Raw genomic sequence first — 12,507 nt, 5'->3', positions numbered from 1 at the left:
CCGGCGCCGCCGCCGCCGCCGCACGCTGGCGCAGAGGCCCGGGCCCGGGCCCGCCTCGCCGCTCAGGATGTCCCGGAAGGCGCAGCGGGCGGAGGTGTGCGCCGACTGCAGCGCCCCAGGTAAGGGCCGCGCCGCCGCCGCCGCCGCCGGCCCCGGCCCGCTGCGGCCCCGGCTCGCCGCCGCCGTGAGCCCGCGGTGCAGCCGCGCTGCCGCCCCAGTGAGCCGCCTTGGCACGCCGCGGGGCGCCCCGTGTCCCCCCCCCCGCACCCCCGTGGTGCACCCCGCGCTGCGCCCTCGGCTGCCCCCCCCCCTTTGCATGCCGCGGGGCAGCCTTTTTTCTCCCCGCTGCCCCCCCCCTGCATGCCGCGGGGCACCCCGTCCTCCCCCCCGGTGAGCCCCCCGGTGTGCCCCCGCATCCCCTCTGGTGTGCTCTCAGCGTGCCCCTGCGGAGCCCCTTGGTGCACCCGTGTTGCACCCCAGGAATCTCCCGGTATACCCCTAATGTACCCCCAGTGAGCCCTAACCAGCAAACCCCCCGCCCCCGGAAGGCCCTGCTGCGACCCCAGTGCACCCCAAAGCCCCCCCAGTGCACGACCCCCCCCAGTCCTCTGCACCCCCCGGGCGCGGGGGCTGCTGCTGCAGGCTGGGGACGCACCTGGCCTGCACCAGCAGCACCGGGGACCCTGCAAGTGGCAGCGTGGGGGGACCCCTCCCTCTCCCCCCGGCTTGCCGAGGGGCCCCCCGCTCCTGCCCGACCCCCCGCTCCTGCCTGGCACCCCCAGCCGGCCGGGGCCAGGTTGGGCGACGCCGCGCAGGGCTGCGCCAGGCCCGCGCCGGCCGCGCTGCAAGCCGAAGCCTGAGCCTGGGCAAGACGATTCGCGTCCCCGGCTGCGCCGGTGCCCGGCAGCCCCCGCGCCGGATGCCAGCCCGGTGCTCGGCACGCCGCGCAGCCAGCGGGGAGGGGGCCGGGGCAGCCCCCCGAGCTGCCGCCCGCCGCCGTGCCCGCCGCCGGCCCAGGCGCGTTTCCGCGGCGCGGAGCTAATGAATGAAAAGGGCCGAGCGTCGAGGCTCGCTCCGCTCGGAGCCGGGCCCGGAAAGCTGCCTCCGGGCGAAGGGTGTGCTGGAATTATTCCGGCCGCGTGCCAAGGGCCGGATCCTGCCAGGAGAGCCGCCGGGCGCGCGTGGGAGCCGAGCAGCCCCGCGGGTCGGGGCGCTTCCCTGCGCTGGCAGGCGAGTCCGGGGGACGGGGGCATCGCCGCCAGGCCTGCCGTGCGTCAAGGATTCCTCCCGGCGCAGCGAAATGGGAACCGGTTTCTTCCACTCTCTTATCACCCGGCAGCCAGGGGAGGAAATGAGTTATAAAGTCCAGCGGGGCTGCGTCCCACCGCCCGGCGCGGGGGGAGAGCGCCGCGGGCTGCCCGCCCGGCACGCCGCCGCTTCGCCGCCCGCGCGTCCCCGGATGCCGCCCTCGGCATCGCGCGGGGCGCCGTGCCGGCGTGGTCCCCGCCGGCGCCGGGCGCCTCTCCGGGCCCCGCTGGTGCAGCCCGCCGGCCGGCCAAGCCGAACGCAGGGGCTCCGGGCGGGGGGGGCGGCGGGGACCCTCCCTGGCTCTGCCCGCCGGCGCGGCGGGCCGTTCCCGCAGCGCCCCGCGGGCAGCGCGCGCGGGCACAGATGCGGCCGCGCCGGCTGCCAAGGCTCCGCCATCTGCGCCCGCGGAGCCGCCAGGCCGCCGGCGAGGGCTGTGCACCGCGGCACGGCGCCCCGGCCCCGGGGACCCCCGGCGCCCCGTGGCGGCGGGGGCAGCTCTGCGGCAGCACCCGCCGCGGGCGGAGGGAAGGGGCCCGGCGTGCCGGCGACCCCGGCCGCCCTTTTGCCGGGGCAGGAAGGAAGCGCGGGGCGGGCTGGCTCCATCGCCGCCCGCCAGGCTTCCTCCGCGGGGGTAAGGGGAACGGGTCCTCGTCCCGCTGCGGCCGCGAGAGCGGCCCCGGGGGGCCAGAGGGGCAGCGCCGAGCTGGGCCTGGGCACCCTGCGGGGGCTGCTGCCGGGCGGGAGGGGGGGATGCTCCCGAACTCGCGGCCTCGGCCGCCGCGGGGGCTGCTCCGGAGGCTCCCGCCCGCCGGGGACGCGGTGACCTTGCGCCGGCCGCGTCCTGGCTGCTGCGGGGCGGCCCGGGCGCGCCGAGGGCCCCTTCGCGTCGGCCAGCGCCCGGGCGTCGGGAGCTGCACGTGCGCCCGCCGCCGGGCCCCGAGCGGGCGCCGAAGGGCCGAGGCGGGCAGGGCCCCCCCCCCGTCCGCCGGTGCCAGCTCGGAGCCGGAGCGCCCGGCCGCTCAAACGGCCCTTTGTTCTCGCGCGGATACAAAGGGCTCCAGTCCGGCCGGCCGGGGGGGAAGGGCGGCCCGGCCGGGGAAGGGGCCCGGCGGCGGGCAGGGGGCCGCAGCACCTGCCCCCCCCTCCCCGCCTGCCCCCCGCGCCGGGCCGCTCGCCGGCCGCCCGGGGCCTGCCGGAGCTGCGCACGCCGGAGCTGCAGCTCGGGGCAGCCCTGGTGGGTGCGACTCCCTCCCCCCCCGCCAAAGCCCCTGCTCGGCCCAATCCTGCCCCCCCCCAACCCATTTTGCCATGTTGCTAAGGGAAACCTTCAGGTTTTCCCTAGCGATGGGCTGAGCCCGCAGCGGTAGCTAGGGAAACCTTCGGGTTTCCATGGCAACGGGTCCCCTGCATCCCCCCCCCCCCCCGGCTCTGCCGGCAGTGGGGCAGCGGGGGGCCGGTGGCCGGGGCGGGGAGGGCGCCCTGTGACGCCCCGCGCGCCCCCCGCAGACCCCGGCTGGGCCTCCATCAACCGCGGCGTGCTCATCTGCGACGAGTGCTGCAGCGTGCACCGCAGCCTGGGCCGCCACATCTCCATCGTCAAGCACCTGCGCCACAGCCCCTGGCCCGCCACGCTGCTGCAGGTGGGTGCCGCGGGCCCCCGCCGGCCGCGGGCCCCCCCCCACCCCGCCGCCGCCGCCGCCGCCGTGCTCACCCTGCCCGCCTCTCGCCCCTGCCCAGATGGTGCACACCTTGGCCAGCAACGGGGCCAACTCCATCTGGGAGCACTCGCTGCTGGACCCGGCGCAGGTGCAGAGCGGGCGCCGCAAGGCCAACCCCCAGGACAAAGTGCAGTGAGTGCCGGCCGCGCCGCGCCGCGGGGAGGAGGAGGCGGGGGGGGGGGTCCGCGCCGCCCCCTCAGCCCCGTCTCCGTCCCCAGCCCCACCAAGTCGGAGTTCATCCGCGCCAAGTACCAGATGCTGGCCTTCGTGCACAAGCTGCCCTGCCGCGACGACGACGGCGTCACCGCCAAGGACCTCAGCAAGGTGGGCGGCGGGCCGCCGCGGGGGTCCCCGGGGCCCGGCCGCCGCCGGCCCGCTCTCACCCCGGCCTCTTGCAGCAACTGCACTCGAGCGTGCGGACGGGCAACCTGGAGACCTGCCTGCGCCTGCTCTCGCTGGGCGCCCAGGCCAACTTCTTCCACCCGGTGAGAGCCCCGCGCCGCGGGCAGCGCGCCCGCACCCGCTCCGGTCCCTACTCGCGCCCCTTTGCTTGGGGTGGAGGTGGGGGGGGGGGGGGGCTCAGGGAAGCGGGGGGGCTCGGCGGGCGCCCGGCTGAGCCGCGCCGCGCCGCAGGAGAAGGGCACCACGCCGCTGCACGTGGCCGCCAAAGCCGGCCAGATCCTGCAGGCGGAGCTGCTGGTGGTCTACGGCGCCGACCCCGGGGCGCCCGACGTCAACGGCCGGACGCCCATCGACTACGCCAGGTGAGCGCGGGTCGGGGCGCCCGGCTGGCCCCCCCCGGCGCCCCCGCCGCTGCCCCTCACCTCCCGGCCTCTCGCAGGCAGGCGGCCCAGCACGAGCTGGCCGAGCGGCTGGTGGAGTGCCAGTACGAGCTGACCGACCGGCTGGCCTTCTACCTGTGCGGCAGGAAGCCGGGTGAGTGCCGGGCTGGGCGCCGGGGGGGGGGTCGGCGGGGGGGGTCGGCGGGGGGGGCCGGCCGGCCGCTCTCACCGGCCCCGCTGTGTTTGCGCAGACCACAAGAACGGGCACTACATCATCCCGCAGATGGCCGACAGGTGAGCGCCGCCGCGGCCCCCCCGCGCCGGCATCGCCCTCGGGGCGGCCTTTTGGGGGGCCGGGGGGGGGGGGGGACGTGCGTGCGCGTTTAACGCCCTCCTTTGTCCTGTTCTTCCCCCCGCTGCCTTCTCCGGAGCGCAGGGTGCGCCCAAAGTGCATGGCACAGAGGTATAGTCCGCTCGGCACCGGGGGCCGCCCGGGCCGCCGGGGAGGGGGGTCCCCCGCGCCCGCCGCTCCGGACCCTCCGCAGAGCCTCCCGACACCGGGGGGGGGGTAGGGGGGTGCCCAGGGAGCATTTGGGAGGGTGGCAGAGCCAGGAATGACCGCCCCCCCCCCGCTTTGTGTCTCCCCTCCTGCCCCGGCAGCCTGGACCTCTCGGAGCTGGCGAAGGCGGCCAAGAAGAAGCTGCAGGCGGTGAGTGGGGCCGAGGGTGCCGGGGTTGGGGGGACCCTGGGCCGGCCCCCCCCCCCCCAGCACCCTGCTCCTGATGCCCCCCCACCCCATCTCACCGCAGCTCAGCAACCGGCTCTTCGAGGAGCTGGCCATGGACGTGTACGACGAGGTGGACCGCCGCGAGAACGACGCCGGTGAGCGGGGGGCCGCCGGGTGCACCCCCCCCCCCCAGCGGGGCTGGCAGCGGCGGAGGAGGAGGAGGAGGCAGCGGGCTGGGGGGGGCCGAGCCCTGGCGCTCCCCCCCCCCCCCAACCCCAGCAGGCCCCTCCTTCCTCATTCCTCCGGCCGGGCCGCGGGGGCAGCCGGGAGGTGGGTGCCGGGCGCCCCCCCGGCGGGGAGGGCAGCGGCCGGCGGTGGCGGCAGCAGCAGCACCGGGGGGGGTGGGGGGGACCCTGCTATAGCTGGGGTGGGTGGGCACGGGGTGGGGGGGCATGCAAGACCCTCTCCCCCCCCTCCCCGCCCCAGGGATGCCGGGATGCACTCCGCCCCCCCCCCCCCCCCAAACCTCGGCCCCGCGGGGCGGGATGGGGCCGGCACGGCCCGTTCCCGGCAGCCCCGGCCGGGCTGGCCGGCCGCCCGCGGCCGCGTCCTTCCGGCCCCGGCGGCGACGCAGCCCCCCCCCCGGCCAACGCCTGCCCTCCCGCAGTCTGGCTGACGACGCAGAACCACAGCACGCTGGTGACGGAGCGCAGCGCCGTGCCCTTCCTGCCCGTCAACCCCGAGTACTCGGCCACCCGCAACCAGGTGATGCCCCCCCCGACCCCCCCTGCCCGGCCCCCCCCCCGCATCCCGCTCATCCCCCTTTCCCCGCTGCGCTCCGCCCCGGCAGGGCCGGCAGAAGTTGGCGCGGTTCAACGCCCGGGAATTCGCCACTTTGCTCATCGACATCCTGGGCGAAGCCAAGCGGCGGCAGCAAGGGAAGAGCCTGCTGAGCCCCACAGGTGCGGGGCGGCGGGGGGGCGCGGGGCGAGCGCAGCCCCGCGGCGGGGCGGCGGGCGCTCAGCCTGCCCCCCGCCCGGCCGCAGACGCCCTCGACTACTCGCTGCGGAGCCAGAGCGACCTGGACGACCAGCACGACTACGACAGCGTCGCCTCCGACGAGGACACGGACCAGGAGCTGCTGCGCAACGCCTCCCGCAACAACCGGGCCCGGGTGAGCCCCGGCGTCCCCCCGGGGCGGCCGCGGGGGTCGTACGTAGCCCCGCTCCCCCGGGGACGGACGGCCGGGTTCCCGCGGCCCTGCCCCGAAAGCCCGGGGATGGCCGCGGGGGTCGCAGCCCCGCTCCCCCGGGGATGGACGGCCGGGTTCCCGTGGCCCTGCCCCGAAACCCTGGGGATGGCCATGGGGGTCGCAGCCCCACTCCCCCGGGGATGGACGGCCGGGTTCCCGTGGCCCTGCCCCGAAACCCCAGGGATGGCCGCGGGGGTCGCAGCCCTGCTCCCCCGGGGACGAACGGCCGGGTTCCCGCGGCCCTGCCCCGAAACCCTGGGGATGGCCGCGGGGGTCGCAGCCCCGCTCCCCCGGGGACCTACAACCAGGTTCCCGTGGCCCTGCCCCGAAACCCCGGGGATGGCTGTGGGGGTCACAGTCCTGTTCCCCTGGGGACAGCTGACCGCGTTCCTGCTTTTGGTGCTGAGCGCCTCTCCTTGCAGAGCATGGACTCCTCGGACCTGTCGGACGGCCCCATCACGCTGCAGGAGTACCTGGAGGTGAAGAAGGCCCTGGCGGCCTCGGAGGCCAAGGTGCAGCAGCTCATGAAGGTGAACAACAGCCTGAGCGACGAGCTGCGCCGGCTGCAGCGCGAGGTGGGTGCGGGGCCGCGGGCCGGGCTGCGGGTGCCCGGCACGGCTCGCCGCTCACGCTTCCCCCCTGCTTCTCCTCTTCCTCCAGATCCACAAGCTGCAGTCGGAAAACACGCAGATCCGGCAGCAGACGGGCCCCGCGCACCCGGCGCCGGCCCCCAGCGAGCGCCCGGAGCACGGGCACCCCCCGGGCCCGGCCGCCGCGCACCGCCGCGACCGCCAGGCCTTCTCCATGTACGAGCCCGGCTCGGCGCTCAAACCCTTCGGGCAGCCCGTGGAGGAGCTGGTGACGCGGCTCCAGCCCTTCGGCTCCAGCGTGAGTGTGCCGGGCGCGGGGCGCCCCTCGGGACGGGCGTCCCGCCGGTGGCTCCGGGCATGCCCGCGGCCGTGCCCTGCGCCCGCCTCCCCTCTCTTTGCACCCTGGAGGGGCTTGGGGCGTTGCAGATGCCCCAGCGGGGTGGTGGCGTCCCCGGCGGGGCGGTGACCCCCCCGCCTCGGCGGAGGGACGGGGCCGCCCGGCTGCACCGGCCCCCGTGGCGAGGAGCCCAGGGGCCGGCGGGGCCTTTAACCTTTCGTGTGTCGCCAGGAGGCGGAGGACGAGGCTCTGTACCCCGTGCACATCCCGGCCAGCGTGTACCGGGTAAGGGGGCCGCGGCGCTGTGGCCGGCCCCAGCTCCTGGTTGCGGGGGCGATGCACGGGGCCGGGGGCTCTGCGCGGTGCCTGGGGCGTGCGGGTCCCCCCGCTGCCCCGGCCTGGGATCTCCTCGCCGGACGGCGGCTGCGGGAGGCTCCGGCATGCCGGGCCGCGGCGTCCCCTGTGCCCGTCCTCTCCTGCACGTCGCCGGGGTCGCCGGCGGACCCTTTTGCACCCTTTCCAGCGATGTCTTCCCCCTCTCTTCCCCCTCCAGATCCGGAAAGGTGTGTCTGCCTCCTCGGTGCCCTTTCCCCCGTCCTCCCCGCTGCTCTCCTGCCCGCCTGACGGTGCCCGGCACATGGTGACGTACCGGGTGGCAGCTCCCGGGGAGGGGGCTGGTGGGACCCCCGGGCCCTGGCGCGGGGCCGGACAGTGCTTGACGCTGCTGCTTCTCCCACCCAGAGCAAGCTGGACCGGCACGGCAGCGGCACCGACAGCGACTACGACAACACGCAGGCGGGTGAGATCCTGCTGAGGTGAGCGCGGGGTCCGGGGGCTGCGCCGGGGGCCGGGGCCGGGGGCTGGCCCTCACCCGCCGGCGCTTTGGGCCCCGCAGCATGGAGGGGAAGCGGTTTGTGGAGCTGAGCAAGGAGGAGGACTTCCCGCACGAGCTAGACCCGCTGGACGGGGAGCTGGACCCCGGGCTGCCCAGCACGGAGGACGTCATCCTCAAAACCGAGCAGGTCACCAAGAACATCCAGGAGCTGCTGCGGGCTGCGCAGGAGTCCAAGCACGACAGGTAGGGCTGGGGCGCGGGTCCCTCCAGCCCTTCCCCGTCCGACACCGGCCGGAGGCGGCAATCCCCCCGGCCGCCGTGGGTCGGCACCCGTCGCTCGCCCCGGCCCCGCTGGCGCTAACCCCTCTGCTCGCCCCCAGCTTCGTGCCCTGCTCGGAGAAGATCCACTCGGCTGTGACGGAGATGGCTTCGCTCTTCCCCAAGGTAGGTGGGCGCGGGGGCGTCCCCGTCCCCGGCGGGCGCCGCGGCCCCGCGGCGGGAGCCTGACGCCCGCGTGTGCGCCCCGCTGCAGAAGCCGGCGCTGGAGACGGTGCGAAGCTCCCTGCGGCTGCTCAACGCCAGCGCCTACCGGCTGCAGAGCGAGTGCCGCAAGACCGTGCCGCCGGAGCCGGGCGCCGCCGTGGACTACCAGCTCCTGACGCAGCAGGTCATCCAGTGCGCCTACGACATCGCCAAGGCCGCCAAGCAGCTGGTCACCATCACCACGCGGGAGAAGAAGCAGTGAGCGCCGTCCGTCCCTCGCCCTCCCCGGCCCTGGGTCCCGCTCCTCCTCTCCGTCTCTCTTCCCTTCCCTGCGGCGGCGGCGGCGCCCCGGGCGGTGCGGGAGAGCCGGCGCGGTGCGAGCGGCCGTGCTCCCGCCTGCCGCGGACGGCGCGGGCACCCTGCCCGGCTGGCGTCCCGGGCCGCGGAGGAGCTGGTGCTGAGCGCCTCCTCGGGCAAACGCGTGCGGTAGGTGCCTGCATCCCCTTGTGTACATATAGATTTACCCCCGCCCGCCCTCCCGCCCCGCTCCGGCGCCCCTAACTTATCCTGTACATAGCGTGCGTAGCCGTGCGCGGCGGCGGGGATGCGCCCCCTCCCCTCGCCCGCAGCCTTACACTGGAACGGGGGGGTGCACGCGGCGGGGGCCGCCCGGGGCCGCCGTCCCCGCTGTAACATGTGTCCTTGTACATTTGTATCAATAAAGGTGTGAGCGTTGCACGGGCCCCCCCGCGTGCCTCCGCTGCCTGGGGCGTCTGCGGGGGGGGGACACGGGGGACGGGACGGGGATTTGCTGCCGGGATTCGCCCGCCGGCGCCGGGGAGGGCTCGCTGCCGCGGCCCGTGGCGTTTCACCCAGTCCCCTGGGCTCGCGGCCGGTCACGCTGCCCCCGGCGCGGCCCCCCCGCGCAGGCAGAGCCCGGGGCCGGCGGCTCCGCAAGCAGCCGGGACCCGCCGCGCCGCTCGCCCCATGCTGCCCCCCGAGGATTTCACGGTGGTGGCGGCGGCTGCTCTCCTCTGCCTGGGCCTCCTGGCCCGGCACCTTTGGGCGCGGAGCCAGCCGGCGCCCGGAGCTGCCAGCGGTGAGGAGGAGGAGGAGGAGGAGGAAGGAGCGTGGGGTGCTGCCGAGGAGGGCGCGGGGTGCTGCCGGCTGGTGTGCAAGCCCTCGGCGCTGGCCCGGCACCTGGGGCGCAGCCTGCGGCGCTGCGGGGCGCTGCGGGGCGGCCCCTGGCGCTGGCGGCGCTGGCCCCGGCTCCAGAGCCTCCGGCAGCTGCTGCTGCCGCCCGAGCCGGAGCCCGAGGTGGCCCGGGACCACCTGGAGCTGGCCGACGCCGGCATCGTGGCCCTGGACTGGGTGGTGGGGCCGGGGCGGCGGGGCCGGGGCGGCGGGGACGGTGCCCCCAGCCCCGTGCTGCTGCTCATCCCCAACGCCGCCGGCAAGGTCACCCGCGGCCTGCTGCAGCTGGGGCTGCGGGCGCTGGAGCGCGGCTACGTGCCCGTCGTCTTCAACCGCCGCGGCCACAACGGCTGCCCCCTGGCCAGCCCCCGGCTGCAGCCCTTCGGGGACCCCGGGGACCTGCGGCAGGCGGTGGCCTACGTGTGCTGCCGGCACCCGGCCGCCCCGCTCTTCGCCGTCAGCGAGGGCTCCGGCTCCGGCCTCCTGCTCTCCTACCTGGGCGAGTGCGGCTCCTCCAGCGCCCTGGCCGCCGCCGCCTGCATCTCGCCCGTCTTCCGCTGCCGCGACTGGTTCGAGGCCGCCATGCCCTGGCTCTACGAGTGGGCCCTGCTCCTGCACCTCAAGCGGGGGCTCAGCAGGTCAGTGGGACACCCCCCCCCCCAACACACACACACTCGGGGTGGGGGTGGCTGGACGGCGGTTGCACGGGGAGCCCTGCGGCGATCGGGCCCCCGCTGCGGGCGCCGGGGGCGGGGGGGGGTTGCGCGGGGGCAGAGAGCTGCTGAGAGCAGCAAAACGCGCTGGTTAATGAACACCAGGCGCCCGGCTGCAGCCCTGGGCAAGGCTGGTGGGGGGGGGGGGGGACAGCTCAGCCCACCCCCCCCCCATCTCTGGTGGGGGGGGGGCTCCCCAGTGCATTAGCCAAGCCCCACTGGGGACAAAGCAAAGCCCCCCCCCCCCCCCAAAACCCCCAGCAAACCCCAGCCAGGAGGCAGCGTCCAGGCAAAAGAGCAGCAGTTTTGGGGGGGGGGGGGGGGGGGGGGGGGCCGAGCCTGCCGGCTGCCGCGCGCAGCCGGCCTCATGCCAAGGCACCGCCCCGGGCTGGCGGGGAGGCTGCAGGCCCTGGCGGGGGGGGGGGATGAGGGCCAAAAAAGGGGTGGGGGGGCAGAGATTTTTGGGGGCAGTCTCCTGGGCTGGGAGGGCACAATATTTAATGCAGGGGGTGGGAGGCTGGGGGGGGGGGGGGGGAATGCCAGGGGCAGCAGATGCCCTGTTGGAGGTGGTTTGGGGGGGGGGGGGTTCTCCCCCTTCCAACTGGCTGCAAAAGCTGTTGTCGTAGCAACAGGCGCAGGCAGTGGCTGCATCCCGTTGCCATGGTAACAGGGCTGGCACTACTGTGCTGCAGGGCCCCAGGACCCCCCCCCCCCCCCCGACTCAGCCCAGCTGGCCCTCTTGGACCAGCCCCAGCCGGGGAACAGGGACCCCCCCACCCCCCCCCCACCCCCCAGCTGGCTGCGTCGGGGTGACCCAGCTCGAGGCCGTGGCGCGGGAGGCCCGGCCGCGCGTTCCCGGCAGGCCGGCGTCATGCTGCGGGGAGCAGCTTGTCGCAGGCACAAACGCTCGAGGACGCGGGCAGCGCCCGGGGCGGGGGGGCACTGCAGGACCCAGCCCCACCGGCCGTGCCCGCGCCCCGTAGGTACGCGGGTGCCCTGGCCGAGGTGGTGGACGTGGACAAGCTGCTCCGCAGCCGTTCTCTGCGGGAGCTGGAGGAAACCCTCTTCTGCCAGACCAAGAGCCACCCCACGAGCTGGGAGGCGTACCGGGCCCGCAACGACCCGCTGCGGGACGTGGACGAGGCGGCCGTGCCCGTCCTCTGCGTGTGCAGCGCCGACGACCCCGTGCGGGGCCCGCCGGCCCGCACCCTGCCCCTGGAGCTCTTCCGCACCAACCCCTACTTCTTCCTGCTGCTGAGCCCGCACGGCGGGCACTGCGGCTTCCTGCAGCAGGGCGCCGGGCGCTGCTGGAGCCACGGCGCCGTGCTCAAGTACTTCAGCGCCACGGCCGAGTTCCTGCGGGCCGAGGAGCGGCGGAAGGGGCTGCAGCGGGCCAGGCGGGGGGCCACGCGCCGGAAGGATGCATCTGGCCCCGGCCCCCCGGGCTTCACCTGGCGGAGGTCCTACACCCGGTGACGGTGCGGTGGCCCCCCCCGTCCCTGCGCCCTGGCACCCTCCCGGCGCCTCAGCAATGCAAGCAGACACTCCATGTACTAAAATTACTTTATTACAGTTGATTTTTAACATTTCCTTTGCTATGATACAAAGGATACTTACAAACAAAATATTACATATGACCTTATTTTTTTTTTTTTCTCTTCTCTTATTTTCTGACAACTTGGTAACAGCTTTAAATGCACAATCTATACAATTAATACAGGTTATATATGAGCTATAATGTATGTTGACCAGAAGAATACCAGAATACTGACAATATACTGTACATTAAGCCTTACCAGTTAGTGCTTGTGGCATTTTCTACAAGAAGGAAAATGCACACCTGTAGATTCACCCATACCAGCTGGTGCTACCAGACACCGAAGCAGGAAGGAGTTCAATTCCCCTATTCAAATCCTTTGTGACCCATCACAGTAGGTGCAGGATCTGGAAACCTCAGACCAGTGTTCATAGTAAAACAGCAGATATGTGTGTGTCTAACGAACGCGCTGCAGCCCACCACCACCACCACCACCACCGCATGCCGGTTCCCAGCGCCGCAGCAGCCTGGCTTTGCTGAAGCCGTGTTGCTACACCTGGATGATCCCCCAGAGCGAAGGGCTGCCGGACCGGCCACGGTGCTGAGCGAGCTCTTGGTGGTGAGCTGGACTTCCTTACGGAAAGGGGGGGAAGAGGAGGAGGAGGAGAGGAAGAGCAGCAGCAGCTTTGCTGTGGTCAGTAGGCAGCTCAGGGGGTAAGAGCAAGCCCGAGGGCCGGCCCTGCCCAGCACGGCTCATCCGAACCCGCGGGAACAGGCGCCCCGCTGCATCCTGAGCACAAGCCCGACAAAACGGCCGCGGAGCTCAGCGGCACCGCGGCCTCGGCCGGGCCGCCGGAGGGGCGCCGACCGCCGGCAGGACTGCCGGCTGCCTGCCCTCGAGGAAAGCTTTGCGTCTGGTTTGCAGCTAAAGCTAGCTTCGTGTTGCTACAGGTGTGCACTTCCCCTCCTCCCACCGCGGTCTCCTTCGGACTGATAAGGTTACATTTTTGTTTGTGTGTTTGTTTTTTTTT

The 12,507-nt window shown here is 74.3% G+C and overlaps 2 protein-coding genes across 3 annotated transcripts; both read left to right on the top strand.

Annotated features, from left to right (window-relative positions):
• Nucleotides 1-8,775, top strand: GIT1 (GIT ArfGAP 1). Of its 2 annotated transcripts, XM_068910210.1 has the most exons (22): nucleotides 1-119; nucleotides 2,815-2,948; nucleotides 3,046-3,158; nucleotides 3,245-3,350; nucleotides 3,425-3,511; nucleotides 3,660-3,790; nucleotides 3,868-3,962; nucleotides 4,060-4,102; nucleotides 4,245-4,271; nucleotides 4,469-4,517; nucleotides 4,618-4,690; nucleotides 5,203-5,300; nucleotides 5,386-5,497; nucleotides 5,582-5,709; nucleotides 6,210-6,362; nucleotides 6,448-6,675; nucleotides 6,946-6,999; nucleotides 7,268-7,354; nucleotides 7,456-7,529; nucleotides 7,610-7,792; nucleotides 7,930-7,993; nucleotides 8,082-8,775. In XM_068910210.1, the coding sequence occupies exons 1-22, from the start codon at nucleotides 68-70 to the stop codon at nucleotides 8,292-8,294; spliced, it is 2,304 nt and encodes a 767-aa protein (XP_068766311.1). In that variant the 5' UTR covers nucleotides 1-67; the 3' UTR covers nucleotides 8,295-8,775. The 2 variants fall into 2 exon arrangements, with proteins under 2 accessions (XP_068766311.1, XP_068766312.1); XM_068910211.1 differs by lacking the exon at nucleotides 4,245-4,271.
• Nucleotides 8,776-9,019: 244 nt separating this feature from the next.
• On the top strand, nucleotides 9,020-11,591 carry ABHD15 (abhydrolase domain containing 15). The gene is made up of 2 exons (XM_068910573.1): nucleotides 9,020-9,864; nucleotides 10,923-11,591. Exons 1-2 carry the CDS (start codon nucleotides 9,020-9,022, stop codon nucleotides 11,413-11,415), a joined length of 1,338 nt encoding a protein of 445 aa, XP_068766674.1. The 3' UTR covers nucleotides 11,416-11,591.
• The last annotated feature ends 916 nt before the right edge of the window (nucleotides 11,592-12,507 follow it).

This window comes from Struthio camelus, chromosome 16 (assembly GCF_040807025.1).
Source record: "Struthio camelus isolate bStrCam1 chromosome 16, bStrCam1.hap1, whole genome shotgun sequence".
Taxonomy (NCBI): domain Eukaryota; kingdom Metazoa; phylum Chordata; class Aves; order Struthioniformes; family Struthionidae; genus Struthio; species Struthio camelus.
The sequence above is the reverse complement of the archived record's forward strand: the minus strand, read 5'-3'. Positions and strand labels throughout refer to the sequence as shown.